This window comes from Lepidochelys kempii, chromosome 9, assembly GCF_965140285.1.
Source record: "Lepidochelys kempii isolate rLepKem1 chromosome 9, rLepKem1.hap1, whole genome shotgun sequence".
Taxonomy (NCBI): Eukaryota; Metazoa; Chordata; order Testudines; family Cheloniidae; genus Lepidochelys; species Lepidochelys kempii.
Window position 1 is genome coordinate 32635897 of NC_136388.1, and position 24677 is coordinate 32660573.

At 42.4% G+C, this 24677-nt stretch overlaps 1 protein-coding gene across 6 annotated transcripts in view; it reads left to right on the forward strand.

Moving 5' to 3' along the window:
- The window catches only part of TFDP2 (transcription factor Dp-2), a 156772-nt gene that overhangs the window by 14832 nt on the left and 117263 nt on the right, over positions 1 to 24677 (forward strand). For 2 of the 6 annotated variants that reach the window (XM_073359794.1, XM_073359795.2), the window contains exon 1: positions 12278 to 12351. The exons of 1 other annotated variant lie outside the window; for it this stretch is intronic. In XM_073359794.1, coding sequence (XP_073215895.1) covers positions 12350 to 12351 — 2 coding nt within the window. In that variant the 5' untranslated portion in view covers positions 12278 to 12349. Of the gene's footprint in view, positions 1 to 3833; positions 4705 to 12268; positions 12352 to 24677 lie in introns of those variants that run through there. 3 more of the 6 variants (XM_073359798.2, XM_073359797.2, XM_073359796.2) reach the window with 3 other exon arrangements.

Consider the following 24677-nt stretch of genomic DNA (forward strand, 5'->3'; position numbering starts at 1 on the left):
TAACCTTCTGTGTTAAGGCAAATAGATTGAACTCTTGGAGTCTGTCGTCATAAGGCGTGTTTTCTAATCCTTTAATCATTCTTGTGGCTCTTCTGAGTCCTCTCCAATTTATCAACATCCTCCTTGACAGTATTTCAGCAGTAGTCACACCAGTGCCAAATACAGAGGTAAAATAACATATCTGCTCCTCCTTAAGATTCCCCTGTTTATATGTCCCAGGATTGTATTAGCTCTTTTGGCCGCAGTATCACGCTGGGAGCTCGTGGTCAGCTGATTATCCACCACAACCCCCAAATCTCTTTCAGAATCACTGCTTCCAACAGTAGATTGCCCCATCGTGTGAGTATGGCCTACATTCTTTGTTCCAAGATGCATATGTTTACATTTAGCCATATTAAAATGCATATTGTTGCCTGCACCCTTGTTTACCAAGAGATCCAGATGGCTTTGAATCAGTGACCTGTCCTCTTCATTATTTATCACTCCTCCAAATGTTGTCATTCGCAGACTTTATCAGTGATGATTTTGTGTTTTCTTCCAGGTCATTGATAACAATGTTAAATAGTGAGGGCCAAGAACTGATCCCTGCAGGACCCAACTGAAAACACACCCACTCTATGATGATTTCCCATTGACAGTTATATTTTGAGACCTATCCATTAGCCAACTTTTAATCCATTTAATGTATGTTATGTTAATTCTATATCATTCTAGGGTGTTTGTGTTTTTGTTTTGTTTTTTAATCCATTATCTTGCCTGGGATCCATGTCAGCCTGACAGGCCTGTAATTACCTGGATCATCCTGTTTACCCTTTTCAAACGTTGGCATGTTAGCTTTCTGCCAGTCTTCTGGAGCTTTCTTAGCACTCCAAGATTTTTAAAAATCAGCATGAATGGTCCAGTGAGCTCCTCAACCAGCTCTTTATAAACTCTTGGATGCAAGTTATTTGGGTGTGCTGATTTAAAAATGTCTAACTTCAGTAGCCTCTTTTTGTATCCTCTAGAGATACTAGTGGAATGGAAATAGTGTTATCACCATATGGTGAGACTATATCATCTGTTTGGTTTTTTTTGCCAAATACAGAGCATAACATGTTTGCCTTTTCTGGATTATTATTGATAATGCTACCATTGCTATCTTGTATTGGACATGTCAGAATTCTTTTTGTTCTGAATATATTTGAAAAACTTCTCATTCTCCTTAACTCTGCTCTCCTCATATCCTTTGACTTCCCATATCAATTTTCTACAATTCCTAACTTCTGGCTTCTATATTACTATCAACTTCCCCTTTCTTCCATTTGTTATACATTATTTTAAAAAAATTTTAAAGCTGTCTTCACTTCCCACTCTAAACCAGGTATGTTTTTTAACCATTATGGCTGCCTTCCTTAGTTGTGGGATTATAGCTTTTTTTTTGGCCTCTAGAAAGATGTTTTTAAATGATGCTCAATTTATCATTCACATTTCTTTATTAAATTCTTCCTTCCAATTGATTTCGCTGATAATTATTTTGAATTGGCTCTATTAAAGCACCAACTATATATAATTACCAGTCTGGACTTCATTCTGCTTGCGCATAATAAATGTGAGGAGTACTCTTGTGCTCCTAATCACCCATCCCCTCCCAGTGAGTATTTGAATGTGTAATTTATTTTCTTTTCAAAAATAGTTTCAATTCATTCTGAATATTCTGCTGTACTCACATTATGGTCCTTTAAAAACATAACCCACCGTACCTGCCTCCAAAAAAATCTTGACAGAGGCAGATTTTTACAGTTCATTCTCAGATTTCTGCCCAGGATGGTTTCAAACTTCAAAGTTGCTCATATTTGTGAAACTTAAACAAAAATAAAGTATTTCATTGTTTTCTCCTGGTGGCTGTATCTTGGGAACCACTTGCTCAAATGACCCCACGTTTGGATCACTAACCCTACCATACACTCCAATAAGGCACAGAAGATTTCAAAACAATCTGTATAAGCGCACAGGTTTTAAAGCCTGAAGAAGTGTCATCCTTTAAACAGGAAGGGGTTCCCAACCTTAGCTAAAGCGGAGCTGGAATGCCATTATGTGTATGAAATTAGAGGGAGAATGGAGGAGAGGGGCTCTGCACATCCATCAGTAGCATAGCATACTCAGAAGTGTAAAGTGGCACATTCATCTCAATGAGATGTTCTCATCTGAAAGAGAATACCCCATGGAACTAAAGGCAGCCTGAAATTAGAGCTCTAAAATGTGTGAACTGCTCCACATCAGTGGATCTCACTCACATGGGGGAGGAGGGGAGAGAGAGACACCCCCAGAAAGCCAATCCTCCCAACCTGGCTCACATGGGGCCCCGGGGTTTGGGGTCAGTCCCACATAGATGGGCAGGGTCCCCAAGATCCTGGTGAACACACAGTGGGGCAGAGAGTGGGCTTCAGACACCCGAGAAGTGCAAGCCTCTTCCAGAACCTGGCTCACATGACTGGGCTGGGGGCTGTGGGGAAAAGCTGATTAGATACCCTGCTCATCTGTGGCAATCTCAGAGCATGGTAGACACATGTTGTAGGGAGATGGGCACAAGAACACCCCTTCCTCCCCCCCCCCCGAAATCTGTCTCACATCGGGGGCTGGGAAGGGAATTACACCCCGGTAGATGAGCTGGAGGCTCCCGGATTGTGGCACACAGGAGGGGAATGTGGGTTGACAGGTGCCCCTGCCCCATTCTCCTCCCCATTTCCCACCAATTCCTTCCCACTGCCCCATGTCACCATCCCCTCCCCATCACCTCATTCCCCAACTCCCTTCCCCCCCCTTCTCACCCATCCTTCCACCCAGCCACCCTCTCCACCCAGCAAGTATTTGCTTGTATAGTTTTTCTTTTCAAAAAGTAGTTCCAGTGCCTTCTGAACACTCATCTGCTATTCAGATTAAATTTCCCTAAAATAAATTAATTTAAAAAAACAGCCATTTGGCAGAGTCAGATTGGAGCATTATGCCTGCTTTTTCTAACTTCAGATTTCTGCCCTAGGTTGGTTTTGAATTCGGAGTGCCTGGGGTGGTGCTTTGATCCAATGACTATAACATCCTCAGTTAGCTTGTCTCTCCACACATGCTCAGTGTAATTGATTAGGAATGTAAGCCCAAGGTCTTGTCTACACTGCTACTTTACAGCGCTGCAACTTTCTCGCTCAGGGGTCTGAAAAAACACCCCCCTGAGCACTGCAAGTTTCAGCCCTGTAAAGTGGCAATGTAGACAGTGCACCAGCGCTGGGAGCCGTGCACTTGTGCTGGTAGCTCCTCCCCTCATGGGGGTGGGTTTTTTTACAGAGATGGGAGAGCTCTCCCCCAGCTCTAGTGCCGCGACTGCACAGCCACGTTAAAGCGCTGCCACGGCTGCGCTTTAACATTGCTGGTGAAGACATACCCTTAGAGTACATAACTGGAGAAGCAAACGCTCTTTCAATTAACATTTTAATTTGATATCCCCCGCCAAAGCGCTGGTGGGTGCCATGTTCTCGGTTGTGGTGATCTGGTGCGGCGGTCTGAGCGCTGGTTTGATCTCTATCTGTGAGCAAAAAAACATATCCAGAATGTGTCAACTTTAAGAAAATCTGCTTCCCCCTCCTTCCTCTTCCCCCCACCCCCAGGTGACCAGATACCAAGTGTGAAAAATCAGGACAGGGGTGGAATGTAATAGGTGCCTATATAAGCAAAAGCCCCAAATATCGGGACTGTCCCTATAAAATCGGGACATCTGGTCACCCTGCCCCACCTCCCCAATTGGGGACTGTATCTTGTGAACCATTGGTCAAAAGGCCTCAAATTTGGATCACTGGCCATACCACTCGACCCCATGTGGTGAACCAAATTTCAAGGGCATCTGATTAACTGTATGGGTTTTAGAGCGCTTAGAACAACTGAGCTTTATACAGGATTTTGGTCCTAACCTTAACTATAGCAGAGCTATAGTGCTACTATAATCTAGGAAATGCTTCTGATGGTCTTAGATTTTTGTTACAAAAATTAGATTTTGGGGGTTGGGGGGCAGTTTTGACTGGATAGTATTTAAGATGTAGCAGGAATAGTGTTCATTAATTCACTTGTATGGGTTCTTAAAATCATCCCAGCAATAAATTTAGAGTGGACAGAATTATAGCCAACCTGAGGTTTGATCCATCATCTCTAGGGCTGCAGATTTGTCATGGCATTTTTTATCAAAAATTCCAGAACAGTCATGATAAATTTACTCAAAATGAATGGGTTTAGGAGAAATGATGTGTAAAGTCACAGTTATGAAAATTAAAATATCTGTACTTCCTTAAATAAAATATACATAAATCCCTTCCCTCTACAAGCACAGTGAGATGCAAAGGAATCTTTTTATTATTTATTATCTTAATTTGGTTTTAACAATAATGATGTGAAATGAAGTGACACCCTTTTAAAAATAGAACTAGAGGAAATGACAGGCATGTGGTGCATGGTACAGCTGTATATTTAAGTTTATTCTGGTATAAGATGTTTGTTTTATACCTTGGTGGAACATTGGTCATCCTGAAGTACACTTTTGTATGCTGAAAATGATTTTTCTGCATCAGCACTATTTATTGGCATAGTCAAACATGAGAGAGCAATCACGGCAAGTGTTTTCAATCTCGTTTCAGATTTCTCCAAAACTGAAAAGTTGTTACTTCGCATTTCGTGGACAGTTTTGAAGTAAGCATGGTATTCATGCAGTGCTACACTATTATCTTCAAAAAGTGTATTAGCCTCAGACACTTCTCTCTCAGGTGTGATGAGATATTTTGTTTGATTTGGGTCACATACTAGACAAGCATTGAAAAATGTTGCTGCAGGCTAACTAAATGCGGCAGTAGAGTTTCACTGCATGTATCTTTCCATTTTTTCAGCGCTATTACGGAGTGCTTCTTTGCCCGCTACATGCTTACTTTCTTTGGCACTGCTTTTCACTCACATGCATGTGCATATCACAGGTTCTTTATATTTTGTCAAGGTATGAATGGTAGGTGGTTCATACCTTTGCAAGATATTCATCTGTTTAAGGACTTCTAGTAACTGGAATAAATAGATGACATCTGCAACGCCCAAACTGCTTGAGTGATTGATTGCTCTCTTCTTTGAAAAAGGAAATGTAGTTCTCTGTGAGAGCTAAGTGGAAACACAATGTTAAACCTACTGTTTCAGCACGTAAGAATTGGACTATTTCCTTCATCTTCTTGATGCATACAGAAGCAAGCTTTACATGCAGGGTAGGCTGTAAATGTTTGTTTCACGACAACCACGTCATTTCCTTTTTCAAGGTTTTTATGCCACATGTCACCAACCAGGTTTAGGTGAACAACACATGTCGCATGCGCTTTCATGCTCTGTTCTGCGCCCTGGCCTTTTTCATATATGTTGTGTTGTCTGATACAACTGCAATGATCTGGTCAAAGGAAACTTTGTATTTATCCAGTGTTTCCCAGGTTGCTTGGCTAATAGTCTTAAAGTTCAGAGTCCAATGTCCCACAATCCAACAGAAGTACACTTAATTTCAATTCGTGTTTCCATTGTGGTTTGCTGAAAACAGTGAATATGTTGATTTTCTGCATCAGTGGTCTCAGGTGACGATGGTGATTCGATCCCAAATCTTTAGCTTCTCTTTATTTTCTCTTATGTAATTTTCAAATATTCTTGGAAAATAGAATTTCTGTAGATGGCTCTAACTTGGTATGATTCTAACATTTTTCAGGTTACACTGTAAATACTCCTTTAGGGTACATTGTCAGGTGCTTTTGATGGCAGATTTGCTGAACAGAGCTTCAGTAAGCTTTACAATGTTCGGTCTGTCTATGAAGTTGCTCCTCTGTTTCCTCAAACATCTGACAAAGTTTCTTGCACTTCTTGTTCTCTGCTCTCTCCAGATTTCAAGACCTCTATTTTACATTTGTGGGATGCTGTCTCCAAATGTCTATCTCAGCTTGCCTGACTGTAAATTACTGGTACTCTGTATGTTGGGGGGGGGGGGGGAATAAATCGCCACTTTTATTAAGCTATTTTTGAGATATTGTGCAGATTGGTGCCTTGCACTTGTGTGATATTTTACCTGTAATCAACACCATAATTTTAGACTAAATCCTTTGTTTGCAAAGTAGCATTGTGCTTATAGTATTGCTAAGGAAAACAGCTGACTTGTCAACCATAAATTATGTAATAGATAATTTGCACAACTATCAAAAATGCAACATAAATTAACTGTTACATAATTTGTTCAGTTAAGAAAAACATGATTTTTAGTAGGCAAGTTCAATACACTTGATTAGTGTTCCCAGCCTTTTCACTAAGGTGACCCACCAACTATTTGTTGTGTGTTGGTGTTTTGTGTTTTTTTTTCCCAACCCACCTATGATCAAAATTCAGGGGTGGGGTGGGGACTGTTAGTCCAGTGTCTTTCTCCTCCTTGTCCTGCAGAAACAATGGGTTATATAAAATAACATGCATCCTATTACTTTACTCAACTAACAAAATTCCCTCATGTCTAATAAGGTACTATTTACATGAAGTTCTTTTCAAAGAGGTTTTTCAACCAGCATGGCTGAGACCTTCCTTTCATAAGACCAAGCCCGCTGGCAACTTGTCTCCCCAGATGAAGGATGCATGGGCATCTCTCTGCACCCCTAGCTATATTAGACCAGTCCTTTGTTCTTCCTCTCTTTGTTCATTGTTCCTGTTAATTTCTCGTGCTGAAGTCCCCCAGTCTTTGTTAGCATTTGACTCAGAATGCACATAGACTTCCCTCGTAAGACATGCACGGTGGTCAGCCAGGGAGATAAGTGTGTCTCCCGTGTCCTATCTGGTGGAACCTGTTTTAAGACATGTTAGTCTGGGTGACCTGCCTTTCACTTCAAGGCTTTAAGAACATGATTTCCAGTGTATACATATCATTATATATTATCCACAAATACATTTTTACAAGATTATGACCACCAGTGTGACACAGGCTTTCAGTAGAGACCTTACATGACACTTTTTGGTGAACTAGTATGTAAATACCAGACCCAGGGGGTCCCTGTAACCTTTATGCACACTTGTGCCCTCTGCCAGTTGGCATCAAGAGGTCCTTGGGTCACAGCAAGCTCACACACACTTGTATAAACATTCTTCTCCACTGGCACTGAGTCACATGCACAGACTACACGGTCAAGGTCTCAAAAGTGAAGCAGCAGAGGTTTCCTGTGGGTTTTGGACTGGATTTGTCACCACAAGCCACAGGCTGGGGTGACTAGGTACCTTTTAGTTCATACCAGCAGAGTCTACATGGGGCAGTTAGACCACAGTGCCTTAGGGTGTTCTACAACTTACCCTCCTAGTTACCAGCGTAGACTCCAGAACCCAGGTAGGTCCAGGGGTGTAATGAAGTGAGGCCAGGGGGACTAGCCCCCTCCTTTCTCCATCATGGAAGGAGAGAGGGTGAGGGGTGGAAATTTGCTGTGACTGGAGGGGGTGCAGAGAGAGAGGAGCGTAAGTGAGGGGAGCTACTGAGAATGGGCAGCTGGTGCTCTGTACTGCTCTCCCACTCCTTGGTGGCTTTGTTTCAGGTTCTATTTGGATGGAAATTCAAATTCAATTACATGCATAAAAGCAGCATTTGAATTTATTAAATAAAATTACCTTAACTTTACTAGATAATATGAAAATGTTTATCAAACAGTTTATCAAAAGAGGTTTTACATTTAAAACTGATTGATTAAACAAAAGAAGTATGTGTAGGTGATGAATTGAACTGATTTTTTTCTGGTCACCATGTTCTTCAATTTAGAACTAGTAGCTCTTGCTGTCTCACATCTAGACTGGAAGAAGAAGAAAAGCTTTCCTGCTTTTGTCAACTCCCAATCAGTGTCTCAACTTTGAACGAACTAGTCATTGAGTTGAATAAGCTCTATTGCAAAAAATATTCTATCTGCAGAAGAGGCTACTGCTGTCCAAAGCTAGTTTAGCATTTTAGCAACCTCTGGTTCCAGGTGCTTAGGCGGTGATTTTCACCAGTTCAGTGGTTTTGACTTTCTTTAAAATTTGGCAGCAAATACATACTCCTAAATATTTTTTGTATATAATTTAGATTAGATTATAGTAAAATTAGGCCTTAACATGTTATCAATTTCAAATTTAATTTTAAACAGGTTTATTTAAAAAAACAAACTATTTTTAAATAAATATCTAATTTAATTTAAATCTAATTTTGTAAATATTTTAAATTAATTTTATATTTTTATTAGTCTTGCTGTGTGTCAATAGTAATCCGTAATCAGTCTGAATTTTTTCTTTGTAGTGGCCTCTAATTTTAGAACTATTTCTTTATAAAAATTCTTGAAAATTTTCATAGGTGACTCAGGGTAGTAGTCGCCTATATGTGGGAGCTCAATACTTATTTCAGGTAATGTTCAGTACTCCATAGTTTATTCCATGAGAGGAAGAATACATTATATATAGGCTCTTCATATTCCTGCTTGTGAGAGTGTGCCACTAATGCAATCTACATGATGGAAGCTTCTCCAAGCGATGCCTGGCAGAGGAGCATTTGTGTGCCCTCTCCTACCCCTTAGCATTCAGATGTTCTGAGGGTGAGGCTATAAAAGGAAACATGGTACCTGCAACACCAGATGTAAATTAACCTCACTGGGTCTGATGGACCTGGAGCTTTGATAGGTTGTTGTTTTTTTAAATATAGTTGTTCTTCTATTATAGTTTTACTGATAAGTGATAGTGTTAGAGTGAGGAGTTACAGTTATTTTAGGGTTAAGGCTTGGTTCCATGCAGGATGACTGATCTAAAAAAGAAGAAAGTGGATTTTAAGATGTGCTTTCCTGTCTGGCAGTTTTCCAACTTTGGACAATGATGTGAAGTAACTAGCATGTCTTGGCAAAGGCTCTCTGCTCTAGGTTTATATCTAGAGCATGTAAGGAGAGAGAGAACAGACTTTGCACACTCTTATTTCAGGAAGACCTATTAGATAAGGACTGACTTGTTCTCAGGTTCTGTTGCTGTCAAAAAAACAAAAAAATCTGTTACGGATCTGAGATCGGATCTGCAATCCGAAGAGGATCCGAACAACCCAAAGAGCCTAGGTTTCAACCACTTAGGTCAGGATTTATTCCACCTTGTGGATCTTTTGGATCTCCTCATCCTATGGGCATGTTTCCAGACTGGGGTTCTGACAGGCTCCGTAGCCATATTGGCCCCCATGTAAGGAATTTATGGGATCTCCCCAGTATGGCTGATATAGAAGTGTGCCTGCTTCCAAAAATCATAGAATCATAGAATATCAGGGTTGGAAGGGACCCCAGAAGGTCATCTAGTCCAACCCCCTGCTCAAAGCAGGACTAATTCCCAGTTAAATCATCCCAGCCAGGGCTTTGTCAAGCCTGACCTTAAAAACCTCTAAGGAAGGAGATTCTACCACCTCCCTAGGTAACGCATTCCAGTGTTTCACCACCCTCTTAGTGAAAAAGTTTTTCCTAATATCCAATCTAAACCTCCCCCACTGCAACTTGAGACCATTACTCCTCGTTCTGTCATCTGCTACCATTGAGAACAGTCTAGAGCCATCCTCTTTGGAACCCCCTTTCAGGTAGTTGAAAGCAGCTATCAAATCCCCCCTCATTCTTCTCTTCTGCAGGCTAAACAATCCCAGCTCCCTCAGCCTCTCCTCATAACTCATGTGTTCCAGTCCCCTAATCATTTTTGTTGCCCTTCGCTGGACTCTCTCCAATTTATCCACATCCTTCTTGAAGTGTGGGGCCCAAAACTGGACACAGTACTCCAGATGAGGCCTCACCAATGTCGAATAGAGGGGGACGATCACGTCCCTCGATCTGCTCGCTATGCCCCTACTTATACATCCCAAAATGCCATTGGCCTTCTTGGCAACAAGGGCACACTGCTGACTCATATCCAGCTTCTCGTCCACTGTCACCCCTAGGTCCTTTTCTGCAGAACTGCTGCCTAGCCATTCGGTCCCTAGTCTGTAGCTGTGCATTGGGTTCTTCCGTCCTAAGTGCAGGACCCTGCACTTATCCTTATTGAACCTCATCAGATTCCTTTTGGCCCAATCTTCCAATTGGTCTAGGTCCTTCTGTATCCTATCCCTCCCCTCCAGCGTATCTACCACTCCTCCCAGTTTAGTATCAGATCAAGACCTATGGGATCCAGTAGCTGCAGATGAATCTGCTACTCCTACTGTAGTATCTGATATCCTATCAAAGGAAGATGAGAAAGTAGTTGAGCACATGGAACAGCAGCAGTCAGAGAATGTGATTCAGACAGATTCTTCCCAGAATGAAAATGTGGGCATAATTTCATCTTCAGAATATACTCTCCAGTTCCACAACCTTGATCATATTCCTTTATTGTTAATTATTTTCTGTGACAGTGGAGGAAGCATCACATCCTGTTTCTCATATTTTGGGAGCTCCCTCAGAAAACAGAGTATTTTTGCCTAGTTTGAATAGTCTTTTACAACCCTCAAAAAGCTATTTGAGCCACTCCAGCTTCCTGTCAACCTGTATCTGAAAAAGCTGATGAACTGTACCAGTTACCACATAAGGTGTTTTTATTTTCTTACTCATCCCATTCCAGATTCTTTAGTGGTAGCAGCTATGAGCAACAGGTATGGTGGAAGCCAAGCACATTCTACACCCTACGACAGGGAGGGAAAGAAATTGGGTGCCTTAGGGAGGAAGATGTTTTCTTTGGCTGGTGTTAGGATAGCTAATATCAGGCTGCTGTGTCCTATTCTGAGTTTCATTTATGCGATAAGAGGACCACTTATAGAATGCTCTTAGAGCTTCTTTTGATGCTTTGGATTCTGGTGCTAGAGCTTTATCATCTACTGTCACGTTGAGAAGATATGCTTGGTTAAGATCTTCTACTTTGGCTACACAGCTAAAATTAAAAGTTGAGGACCTTCTGCTTTTATGGTGACTGACGTCCGTAATAAAACTGATCTTTTGGAGACTTTTTTAAAAAGACAAGATTGACTGCTCATTCTCTTGGATTATATTCTACTTCCGGAAGAAGACAATCTACTTTTTCATTTAGGTATCAGAGGCAATTCTGTAATCCTCCATTGTCTCGGTATTTTATTTGTCACACAGGCATCAACAGCCTGCTTCCTCTCAGACCCAGCAGAAGAAAGTCATTTCAACCTCAAAGTCAAAGTAGTCTTCAGCTACTATATCATTGTTGAATTGGAGAACTCAAATTTGACATGAGACTCAAGTGTGGCCAGCTAATCGGCATTAGTCTTTCCTACCCTTTTGTTTGGGGACAGTCTGACTCATTTTGCAAGCCATTGGAGTCTGATAACAACCAACAAATTGGTATTCTCCAAATGATTCAATGAGTGGGAATATGCAGAGGCCGCTCAAAGAAAAAATGGAGGTTGGTTACTTACAGCCTTTGAGATGTATTTTTTTTTTCCTTCACATTCTCTGCCCTCCTTTTCTTTTTGAGTCTTTACAGATAGTTTCTCTGAGACAACAGTGGAAGGAACAGAGGTGGTAGAGGGCACTGTGTGCCCCCTTTTTATAGCCTCACTCTCAGAACGTTTGCAAATAGGGACAGGAGGAGTGGAAGGGGGCATGCGAGCGCTTCAACAGGCACTGCTTAGAGAAGGTTCCACAGACTAGGCTACATTGGCAGGCCTTGTTCCCGTGAGTGTGACTATTCCAGTTATAAGTAAGTATCCTTCATTTCTTAAAGACCTGAAAGATGAGAGAGAACTGAGTTTGTACTTTTTCTTGCTGAAAGGAGGCCTGAAAAAAAAATGCCACAAGCATGTTCTTTTGGTTTTGTTTGTGAAATCTGGAATCTCAATTCTTTTCTCTGCTGTTTTTGCTGGAAGTCCTTGGGTGGCCGACAGAACATCTGTCAGTTATGGAGAGAATTCATTCAGTTTCAGTTTAGGGTTAGCGTGTAGCCACTATAACCAATTCAGGAATTTTGGTTTCAACACTTACTAATAGTGTACCCTGCTTCTTTTTTTAGTAGTAGCAGTGCTTAGTATAGTTGGTACCTCTTTACCGTTAATAGCTATCCTAAACCGCGTTACATTCCCAGCGGCCTTGCAAAATGTGACTCAAGGTGATGCTTAGTCTGTCACTGAAAATTATCACCACCCAAGACACCCATTTACAGTCTATGGGGTAATACATTAAATTAGTGATGTACTTCAGGAATCCATTTTAATTATATAAGGTGTTAAAATCTGTCTTTTTAACAGGATGTACATTTTGAAGATGAAAAAGGATAACTTATGGTTTTACAGAATATAAAGAAATATTGTCTGACATGACGGCAAAAAATGTAAGTATAAGCAGAAAGGTCTGCCAGTAACTCTGGCCTTTTGAAATTGGCCAGGAATTAATTGTGATATTAGTGTGAATTATAATACATGGGTGTTGTGTGTATGAGAACCCCCTATCATGACAGTATAAACACTTCCCCAGTATTTTAAAAATATCTATCTTTCACAGCCCATAGAATTAGCTTGATTAATTAACCGGTGTTTTTCCTCAACATTTTTGTTAACAGGTAGCACAAAAGCTAAGTCTAAGAAATAAGTCTTGCATTTATTTCTGAAAAATGATGAGCTTCATGGTCATTTTTTCAGGAGTGAGTTCTATAGACTTTGTCCAACTCCTGTGAAAGTTCTGTCTTCTGTGCACAAGTCCCCTCCAACTAATTGACAGTTTAAATGTTTTAGTTGAACATAACTGTCATGGGAGTTTGGGGTTATGGAGCTCAAATCTTGCTATTTTTCTTCCTTCATCCAATCTTTCCTTTTAGTTCCTACAGCTGAAAAACTTCCTCCAGGCTTTGTCTCACATCTTAATTACTGCAGCCTCTTTCCTGTGATATTCCTACACTCACATCTTCCTCTTTTGGTTCATACAAAATGCAGTTGCCAAGCTTTTTTGCCCAGAGCTTTCACCATGTTTTGCATATCTCCACTGGCACTTCAATTTTCCATTGCATCAAATTCAAGTTTCTTGTCCTCACTTTTAAGGTCCTTCATGTAACTCTCCCCCTCCCTGTTTAATCTCATTTTGTGTGGGTCTCATGCCCCTTTCCTCCCCTCTGCCAATGATGCCAGCCTTGTCTGCTTCCTTACTCATGAAACACGCTTTCTGAACTCATGTGTAAGGCTAGTACTTCCTCCTCCTTCAAATCCCTCTTGAGGTATTTGCCATGTGTGATGGGTTGGGTCACAAAGACCTCCTTGGGACTGCCATCTGATGTGCTGGGACTACCTCTAAGCCCGTTTTCCCTGGCAGCTTGGGACTTCAGTACACTGCCTTGTTGAGCCAGACACACTAGCCTGCTGCAAACCGAGGCCCAGGTCTGAACCACATCCCCCAAAAACCGCAGGCTTAACTGAAAACAGCTTAAGAAGTGCTCCTGTCTCCAACACCCAGATACCCAGTTCCCTTTGGGGTCCAAACCTCAAATAATTCCATTTTACTCTGTATAAACCTTATACGGGGTAAACTCTTAAATTGTTCGCCCTCTATAACACTGATAGAGCTGTTTGCTCCCCCAGGAATTAATTACTTGCTCTCGATTAATTAATAAGTAAAAAGTGATTTTATTAAATATTAAAAAGTAGGATTTAAGTGGTTCCAAGTAATAACAGACAGAACAAAGTAAGTTACCAAGCAAAAATGTTTTTAAGTCCCGGCTTGACAAAGCCTTGGCTGGGATGATTTAGTCAATGTTGACCCTGCTTTAAACAGGGGATTGGACTAGATGACCTCCTGAGGTCTCTTCCAACCCTAATATTCTATGATTCTAGGAAAATAAAATAAAACACGCAAGCCTAATACAGTACAAAACTAAATGCAGGTAAATCTCCCCCTCAGAGATGTTCCAATAAGCTTCTTTTACAGACTAGACTTTCTCCTAGTCTGGGTCCAGCAATCACTCTCACCCATGGGCAGCAAGTTCTATGGACCCGTGGTGCCTGGGCACCAGGAATATTCCTGTCCCACGGGCCCGTCTCCAGCAAAGTTTCCCACCCCACCCACTCCCCCCGCGCTTCTCCCTGCCCCACCTGCCGCTCCCGGGCAATTTAATACAGCCTGGGGGCTCCCGCCGCCACCCAGCAGTGCAGTGGGGCTTCCTGCACACTCGTTCCACTATGGCTGCCAGCAAGACCTTGCAGCCCATGTGACGGGGTTGTGCTGCTGTGCGCTGCCCCCACCCCAAACACCCCTGCGGCCAATAGGAAGCTGCAGGGGCAGTGCCTGGAGACAACAGCATGAGGAGACCCCCCCCCGCCTAGGAGCTGCTGCCGGAGGGGGTGCCCCAGGTAAGCATCGAACCCCCCCCATCCACTTCCAGAGCCTGCACCCACACCCCCTCCACAAACACACCCTTTGGCCTCCAAATTTCCTCCTGCACCCCCACCCCTGCACTCCCTCTCACCCCCAAACTCCCTCCCAGAGCCTGCACCCATCACCCCTATCCTGCACCCCCATCCTGCACCCCGCACCCCTTCCCCCCTAACTCCCTCTTCCACTCCCACTCCTCCCCTGGACCTACTTTTATCCCCAAACTCCCTCCCAGAGCCTGCACACCCACCCCCTCCTGCACCCCTGCCCAGAGCCTGCACTCAGCACCCAAACTTGTTCCCAGAGCCTGTACTCCAGACCCCTCCCCCACCCAAATTCCCTTCCAGAGCCTGCACCCCCCCTGCACCCCAATCCCCTGCCCCAGCCCAGAGCCTGCACCCAAACTCCCTCCCAGAGCCCGACCCCTCACACCCCCTGCACCCAAACTCCCTCCCAGAGCCTGACCTCTCACCCCTTCTGCACCCAAACTCCCTCTCACAGTCTGCATCCCCACCCCCTCGTGTACCCCAATCGCCTGAACCCCAGACCCCCTCCCAGAGCCTTAGGCAGGTGTGGGGGGGGGACTTTGCCGGACGGAGGGGTTCTGGGCACCACCAAAATTTCTACAAACCTGCTGCCCTTGCTCACACCCCTTTGTTCCAGTTTCTTTCAGGCATCTCTTTGGGGTGGAGGGGCTATCTATCCAGCTGAAGACAAAATGGAGGGGTTTCCAGGGCCTTATATAGTCTTTCTCTTGTGCAACTTCACAGCCACAAGATGGTGTCTCTAGCCAACTGGGCAAGTCACATGTCTATGAATGATTCAGCTTTTTGCAGGCCGACGCCATTGTTTACATGTTAGTTTGAATGTTCCCAGAAAAACTCAGATGTGGATTGGCGTCTCCCAAAGTCCATTGTTAGTTAAGTACTCCCAATTACTGGAATAACTCCTTCACACTATGTTGACCAAATCTGTCTTGGGGGCTTCCTACAGCAGACACTTTAAATACAAGCATAGAGCCAGTGCATCATAATTTCAGATATAAAAATGATACATGCATACAAACAGGATGAATATATTCAGTAGATCATAACCTTTGTAAAGATATGTTACATGGCATATCTAGCATAAAACATATTCCAGTTGTGTCATATTTACCCTCATAAGCATATTTCTATAAAGCATTATGGGGTGCAATGTCACTCCATGATATCTCCCCATCCACAAGACAAAATCAGATAAATAACTGATTCCTGTTTAATTTTAAGGGGGAGGAATATTTTCTAGTGAGTTAGAACCATTAAATTCTGACCTGACCATGTACTGTTGTATAAATTTGATTGTTACAGTTGCATAAAGAGACCATGTTAGAGGAGGAAAAATCCTAGGAAATGCTTTCAGGAAGGTGCTAGTACCTAGTTACATTTTTTAATCCTGAGCATATAGCTGCTCTGAGTCTTGAAGATGAACTTAGAAATAAGACTATATTTTACAAAAAATTTTATACTGCTATCGCTCAAATTAATTTTTTTTGCCATTTGAAATGGAGCAGATACTTCTGCCATAGACTTTGTACATCAGACTTCAGCTTACAGCAAATCATTGAGTGAGCTATAATGGTAATAGTGACTGAGGAATCCCAATCCTTTGCACAGTATTGTAGGAAACTACCTGTAATAGCTGTTCTGTTAATTTTAATGCTTTGTACTAATACAAAATTAACATCCAAGTCATTGTGTTTATTTGAATGTAGAATCTTTACCAGAGCCACTTATTATAACTTGTTGCTTCTGGAATTACTCTAGATTCTTTGTCTCAACAAAGAGGTATAGTAGGCATTTCTAAACAAAGTGTACTTAAGCAAATAAATACAAAACAAATAAAATGTTTACATACAAGCCAAGCTCTGATCACTACAACTAAGAATAATTGTCATTATATAAATACCTAAGGCCTGGTCTACTCTTAAAAGTTTTCTGTCAGTGTAACTGTCGGTTAGGAGTGTTGCTTTAAAAAAAAAAAAAAAAAAAAAAGTTTTTAAATCACATCCCTAACAGACATACTGTGCTGGCAAAAGCCCTAATGCAAGATGCAGTTATATTGACACGAATGTGCTTTTGCATCATAGTTTATTTAGTTGGGGAAGCTGGTAGTAAGTTATACCAGCGAAAGAACCCCTTTACTGGTATAAACTGCATCTCTGTTGGAGGGTTTGCTGGTATAGCTATATATACCAAGATCAGTTTTCAAGCAAACCCTTTCTGTTGTAGACAAGGCCTAAGGGCTTGGCTACACTTGCAAGTTACAGCGGAATAAAGGAGCCCCGGGCGCATTCGCTCACTACCCATCCACGCTGGCAAGGTATATAGAGCGCTCTGACTTCACGGCTACAGTGCTGGTGGTACTCCACCTCGGCTAGTGGAATAACGTTTGCTGGGCCGCAGCGCCAGTGTGAATGAGGTATTGCATTACTGTGCTCTGACCTCTAGAAATGTCCCATAATCCCCTTAAGTCAAGTGGCCACTCTTGTCATTGTTTTGAACTCACTGTAGGAATGCAGATTTGCCCTTTCAAAGCTCTGTTTCTGACAGCTGGCTGCTTATCTGCTCTGGGACAAAGGAACCATCACTGAGGAATGCTGCTTGCTTTGAGTGAGTGAGTGAGGGGCTGGGGGGGGGGTGGAGTTATAGGGAGGGGAAGGAGGTCTCCTGCTGTCTGAGCTTACAAGACAGCATGCTGACACGCTCTCAGCCCCCCAAAAACCCACTCTCTCTGCCTCCACATACACACAACACATTCCCTGTCACACTCCACCCCCACCCCCTGCATTTGAAAAGTACATTGCAGTCACTTGCATGCTGGGATAGCTATCACAATGCACTGCTCTTTGTGGCGCTGCAAGAGCTGCTCGTGTGGCCACGCCAGCGCGCTTCCAGCTGAGAGTGTAAACACTCGGCAGCGTTTTCCCTGCTGCAGTCTCCGAAGGCTGGTTTAACTCCCAGCGCTCTACAACTGCAAGTGTAGCCATGCCCCCAGATACACTTTTTGAAGTGTATCATTAATTCTGGTAATAGAATCAGTTTCCAATTATGACAGGTTTCAGAGTAGCAGCCGTGTTAGTCTGTATTCGCAAAAAGAAAAGGAGTACTTGTGGCACCTTAGAGACTAACCAATTTATTTGAGCATAAGCATCCGATAAAGTGAGCTGTAGCTCACAAAAGCTTATGCTCAAATATATTTGTTAGTCTCTAAGGTGCCACAAGTACTCCTTTTCAGTTTCCAATTAGTCACTCTGGCAAAATTCCCTTGTCAAGTACTGAGAAGGTGCAAGAAATTGCCTTTCAGACTACAGAAGTGTCAACTGGATACAGTTAATTCTTCATGAGGTGTTGAAACCCCTGTCTGAAAGGTATAAATTAAATGTCTACACAGCCAACAGCATTTCTTTAGCTCCTCAGGTGCATTCTAAACCTCTTTTTACCTGGGATTTGTAGAATTACTGAAAACTAGTTAAATTGTAATAAAACAAATACTGTAACCTAGAAAGGGGGAAATGAGGTTTGTTTCGCTGCTTGATGATGTATAAAACAGTTTTTCAGTAAATGTATTTGCCCTTTAAACATTTCTAGTTCTTTTTCCCAATTGCTAGGTACAAAACTCATAGGTGATCATTCACTTTCACAATATGCATTGTTTCATTTTATTCATAAGGTGCAACATAAATGTTCAACATTTGTTGTGGAAATTATGAACAAGAAACTTGTCAGGTCACAGATTAAATTAATCCTATATCTTCACAAGTAGAAATTGAGTGATTTAAAACGCTTCAGACATATAAATTCTTGCAAAAGGTGAACAGAATATCTTTTTCAAAATGTTTTTTTAAAATATTGGCTATGAAAGAAAAGTGTTTTTTCTCTAATTTTCAATGTGAAAGTTCCTTTTTGAAAGTAGGCTTATCTTCAATTTATGTAGATTTTCTTGTCAATTTTCTCTGCTTGTTGGAGTTACATTCTTGTTCAGTGTAGTTGTATATCTTCCTGAGCTAGGGTGTGGCACAGCTAAAACTGCAATCTTTAACCACAAGGCTGTGAAACACTTGACTGAAGGGAAACGGTATCTACTTTGTTCAGCTTTTAAATATATATCCAAAACCTGAAATCACTTAATTTTTGTGTGTGTAGCATTCCTACCCTGGATTGGGTTGCCAATCTTTCCTTTTTTGGGGTTGTTCCAGTTTTTGGTTACAGTTTGGGTGTGCTGAAGGGAGACATTCCCACATACCCCTCTTCTGTAGACATGTACCAAAATGACTTGGATCTTGTAAAAACATCATAATGAAACATAATGTGCTTGTATTTTGATGCAATATTGTGATGTTGCACCAAACTGCTATCCTTTTTCACTTAATATGACGGGTTGAACAAACTCAGGTTCCTTTAGGCCTTCCACTTCTCTTAACTTTGAATCTTGTCTAAGATTCAGTTGGGTCTTCACTAGGCTGTTTTTAAACCTTTGGTATATAGGCTACATCGAAATAGAGTTATGTCTGCAGGGATTGTAACTCTTGAGCTGAGATGAGCATATCTGTTTCACTGAATGCTTTGTTTAGTGGTGAAAGTTAGTGTCACTGTTGTATTGAATACACTGTATACACTTTTGTATTGCTAAACTTCTCCTATAAATTTAAATCTTTTCAGTCCTTACAATAGAGAACAAAAACCTGAGACACTTCCTTTTATATTTTTACATATAGTTGTCTCTTTTTCTTACCTTAACTTTGTTGCCATCCTCCCCATTGCATGGACAGAGAATGAGAAATTAAATGTTTTTGAGCTTTAGTAGAGGAAAAATCTTAAATTCAAATCTTAATAAAAAATTATATGTAGCTTTCATATATTCCATCTAAGCACAATGATGAACCAACAGGAAAAAAAAGTACAATTGCAAAGCTGGAGTTGAAAACTTAAAAGCATTAACAAATCAAGATGTGCTCACTAAAAGCACAAGTGCCCAGACTAACCATAACTCTTGCCTCTCTCCTCCTCACAATCCTACTAGCTCTTATGTCTTGTACTTTTATAGTGCTGCTCGTCCCACTCTCTTCCCCTTTCCAGTCAGCTCCAGTCTCCTTGCCCAGCAATTCCTAGTTCCTCCCCACCACTGTGCTTCCAGTTCCCAGCGGTCCTGTGGAAAAAATAGTTTTTATTTACATAATCACATACTATCATAATGCATAGATACAAAAGGGTCAAATTAACGTTGCACAGACAACTTTAATTCTGGCATTTCCTAACTTTTGAGTGCTAGAATTTGCATCCTGAAAGCTCTTTTAATGTAGTCTTTTGGATGTAACATTTTTGTTGAAAAAAATCATTTCAGCCTGTGGACCCATATTGACTCCCCCACATGGGTCTTCATCAGGGTTGGGATCTTTAGCTCCACAATATGGTCCCCTACCACTTGAGTTAATAGAGCAATTGGTAGTTGTAGAATCTTCTATGCAAACCTGTCATTAGAGAGGGATGGAGAGATACATTTTGCCAGTGACTTTCACAGCTATTTGCTAGACAGCAAAGGAATGGTGAGGAATAATGGGTTACGTTCCTGGGAGCGTGGGAGTGAGTTATGTAGGGAGTGTGCTCTAGTGGTTAGACTTCCTTCCTCTGTCCCCAAAGCCATTCCTTGGCCCTCTCCCTCCCCCACTCCTCAGATCATGTCCAGGTTCCTTCTTTGCTCCTATCCTCCCACGGCTCCTATTCTCAACTTCTCTTAATCAGTCTACATTCAAGGCAAGTAGATTCCTCCTTGTCCTCCATACTGCCTGGGCACCAGTGGTGAGGCAGGCACTGAGAGCACAGAAGCGTGTCTTCCTGCACTCAGTTCTGGTGTGTGAGGCCACAATAGCCTCTGATAGACAAGAGGAGCAATTGCATAAAAAGTCCTGCTCCATTTCTGAATCCTTGGAATGAAGCATGCTTAGTCACTTTGTTGGAATAATGCCTGAGCAGTCTGGCTAGCATGTAAGAGCTGTGACAGGATGGCATGTGCCCAGTACAGACAGAATCTTCAGTGAGTTTAGCTGGCAATCTCTTGACAAGTCTCTACTGAATTGCAGTTTTTCAAAAGCTCATAAATAGGCCAAATTTGTGCAAATTGTTATGGTGATGGCAAAATGCATATTCCTGACACCATGGAGAAGCTGTGCTTCTCCCATGCCAAGTTTCAAGTCCCTGGTCCAAAGCATGGAGGTGCCAGAGCTTCTCAACTAAACAGTTTTAGAAATTTGTTTAACATTGGCAAAACAACAGATTTTTCATTCATAGAAATGGCCAAACCATTTTAGCTAAAACTTACCAGAAAAAGTCAGCCTAGACAGTTTTTAAATTTGGCAGTTTCCAGCTGCTTATAACAAGATACTTAATGGGTGTTGGGTAACCTTAACTATAGGCGATGCTACCTGAACCACTTGTATATATCCATGTATAATCTGCAGAATCACCAAGAAGTCATACAGTAAACTTAAGTAATTGCATGATGCTTAACTCTTATCTGCCCTTTCCCATTATTTGTTGTATCTTGTCTAAAATTTAGATCAAGTTCTAAGGGGCAAGGAATATGGTGTATCTGCCTACAAAGCCCATAATATACTACTAGGAACTGTAGAATAATAGGTACTCAAGTTCCTCCTAGTTCATTGAACTAGGACAGGGGTTCTCAAACTGGGGGTCGGGACTCCTTAGGGGGTCACGAGGTTATTACACGGGGGGGGTCACGAGCTGTCAGCCTCCAACCCAAACCCTGCTTTGCCTCCAGCATTTATAATAGTGTTAAATATATTTAAAAGTGTTTTTGATTTATGGGGGGGGTCACACTCAGAGGCTTGCTATATGAAAGGGGCACCAGTACAAAAGTTTGAGAACCACTGAACTGGGATATCTTATACAGGAATTCATAGTAGGTTCTGGGACAATGTAGAGGGTGGGCAGAAATCTTTTCCTTTTTCCAACTTTGATCCTGTGCCTTCACAATGAGAAAATCATAATTACAAATACACCTCTTCCAGAGCTGTCAAACCACTTCCTATATATCTGTTTCTCTGCTTACTCCTCATGTGGTTAAAAACTTTTACTGCGCTTTCCAGTACGGCTAGGCAGCAGTTCTGCAGAAAAGGACCTAGGGGTGACAGTGGACGAGAAGCTGGATATGAGTCAGCAGTGTGCCCTTGTTGCCAAGAAGGCCAATGGCATTTTGGGATGTATAAGTAGGGGCATAGCGAGCAGATCGAGGGACGTGATCGTTCCCCTCTATTCGACATTGGTGAGGCCTCATCTGGAGTACTGTGTCCAGTTTTGGGCCCCACACTTCAAGAAGGATGTGGATAAATTGGAGAGAGTCCAGCGAAGGGCAACAAAAATGATTAGGGGACTGGAACACATGAGTTATGAGGAGAGGCTGAGGGAGCTGGGATTGTTTAGCCTGCAGAAGAGAAGAATGAGGGGGGATTTGATAGCTGCTTTCAACTACCTGAAAGGGGGTTCCAAAGAGGATGGCTCTAGACTGTTCTCAATGGTAGCAGATGACAGAACGAGGAGTAATGGTCTCAAGTTGCAGTGGGGGAGGTTTAGATGGGATATTAGGAAAAACTTTTTCACTAAGAGGGTGGTGAAACACTGGAATGCGTTACCTAGGGAGGTGGTAGAATCTCCTTCCTTAGAGGTTTTTAAGGTCAGGCTTGACAAAGCCCTGGCTGGGATGATTTAACTGGGAATTGGTCCTGCTTCGAGCAGGGGGTTGGACTAGATGACCTTCTGGGGTCCCTTCCAACCCTGATATTCTATGATTCTATGATTCCAGCTGTACAAAGCCACCACCTCTAAGAGTCAAAAGCCCTTGATCTTACGAGACAGCTAGCAGAGCTGTAAAAGCCAGTATAAGGAGAGGGTACGGCCCTTTCTAGGCTAAAGAATCTGGAGAGGTTGTGGGGAGGAGCTTTGACGACTCCCAGGTGGAATAGATATAAACAGAAATTGTCTCTGGGGAGGAAGGATTTTGTCACTCTGGTGAGATAAGGTTTGACCACTGGGTATGTTCATTATTCCATCTAGCACTTTGTTACATTTCTTGAATTATGCATTACATCATCATTTGTGTCTGTAAATGTGCAGGATATGTATAGATGCTAACTAAAAATACTAACTTTGCCACTCAAAGGCACTCCAGTCAGTTGGCCACGATTTTTTTTTTAAACCAAATTATTCAACTACCACAATCTTGGGGTGGGGGAGGGGAGAAAAGGAAAAAAATAACCCCAAAAGATACTGTTCAACAAACTGAGTTTGCAAGTAATTTTTATAATTTCATCTACTATATAGATTCAAGAAAACATATTTACAAATGTTTTTACTCTGTTGGCTTGATGCTAACAGCTGCAGATGCATGGGGTATGGTCACCTAATTGACTTACTGCTTTTTGAAAGTCATATCAGAAGCATATAGATACACATAGTCTCTTTAGCAGTTGCTCCTTTTCTCACACTCTACTTCTGCCTTCCTTCTCCATGCTCTGACATCTCTGCCTTTATGGATCATATACTGGTATGAACACTTGACACACATTTGTGTGATGGCTAAAGGTTACAACTTTATTTTAATCCACAATGGTTAAATACCTGTGGTTTTTAACATAATTTTAGGTAATGCTTACAGCTTAATGCTTTAAGGGGGCCCAGGTTTTACCACACAGCTACAACTGTAGTCTACTGGCTGGAAGCTAGTTGAACTGACATCCACCAGATTACCCACCTGTGTCACCTGCCAGGTTATTTGGGATCTCTTGGTTGGGGACACTCCTTTCTCCTCTCTCCTGTTAATGTTCTCTTGTAATTTGCAGGACGTGAAGATGATTCCTATTGCTCCCAGTTTTCCTTATACTGATGTTACCCCTAAATTATCCAAATAGCTAATCCCCGGGTTTTCCCCTTAAGGGGATTGCAACTAGACTAAACTGCAAGATTTTGCCAGCACTTCACTTGGCTGCTCTCCCCAAACTCAAGAATTCTTAGAGCTAGGCTCAGGTTAAACAAGTCTGAACTGATTTCTGATAAATGCAGAATGAAAGAACCTGGAGCAGCTGAATATAATGTTCTCTAGTGGCCCAGGACCTTTCCACATGTTCAAATAATCATCACCTGGTTAACATTCTTTCTGACTTTGTTCTTGACACCCTGTCAAACACTGCAGGGAAGAAGTTTACACCAGGATGCATGGCCCTTGGGGACAGATGTATTTAATTTTCCATTCAGATGGTGGAGTTAACTGTTAGTTTCCCAGTGACATCTCACAGTGGTGATCTGGAACCTCAGTTGAGTGCCTTGTTACTGTTGTTCAGTTCCTCTCTCCTTCCATGCTCAGAAAATACTTGAGATAATATAGTTCTTGGATGATACTTTCTGGAAAAGGAGCACAAAGGTATTTTAATATGAACTTGTGTTATGTTTGAGTTAGTATGCAGTCTGGATAAATAGTTTAAAGTGGTTTGAAACCCACTTCTTGGTGGCCTAGACCTGTGTCACTAGTCCCTGCCAATGGCACTGAGGTAGCTGTCACTCTTATACATGATTGGGTGCCAAATTCTTCTGGGGGATGAGGACCCTGGAAAAGTTAATGCTTTGCAGAATACCATTCTTTTAAATTGATGTCTCAAAGGATTGCCATTGGCGTACATAAATAAAATCCCTCCAGTTTTTTTCAGGTGAAGGTGTGGAATTGGAAGTAACCTTTTTGGTCTGTCTATGAGCCGGAGTCTGTGTTCAGACCCAATACTCCATCTTTTTCATTTGCTCTAAACAGGGCCGTCCCTAGGGTACCGCAAATCGGGGCCACTGCCCTGGCCCCGCACTTTGGGGGGCCCCGCGTGCGGGGAGGTGAAGTGGGAGGCGAGCAGACTGAGGAGGAGCCCGCCTACCAGAACCTCCCCCTCCCCCAGTTCTCCTGCCTGCTGGCGGGAGCCACTGATCAGCGCATTTCCCTCCCTCCCTGTGCCTACCGCCTGCTGCATATCAGATCAGTTTTGCAGCGTCAGGAGGCGCCTGGGCGGGAGGGAGGAAGGAGCAAGGGTGTGTCACGCTCGGGGGAGGGGTGGAAAGAAGCACAGCGGGGGTAGGGTCTGGGGGGAAGCGCGCGTGCACACACATTTCCCCTACCCCCCCGCCCCCCCCCCCCCCCCGCAGATAGGCGCTGAGTTTCTAATGTGCTGGGCCTGGCCAGCCCTGGCTCTAAAACCCTTGCAAGTTTCAA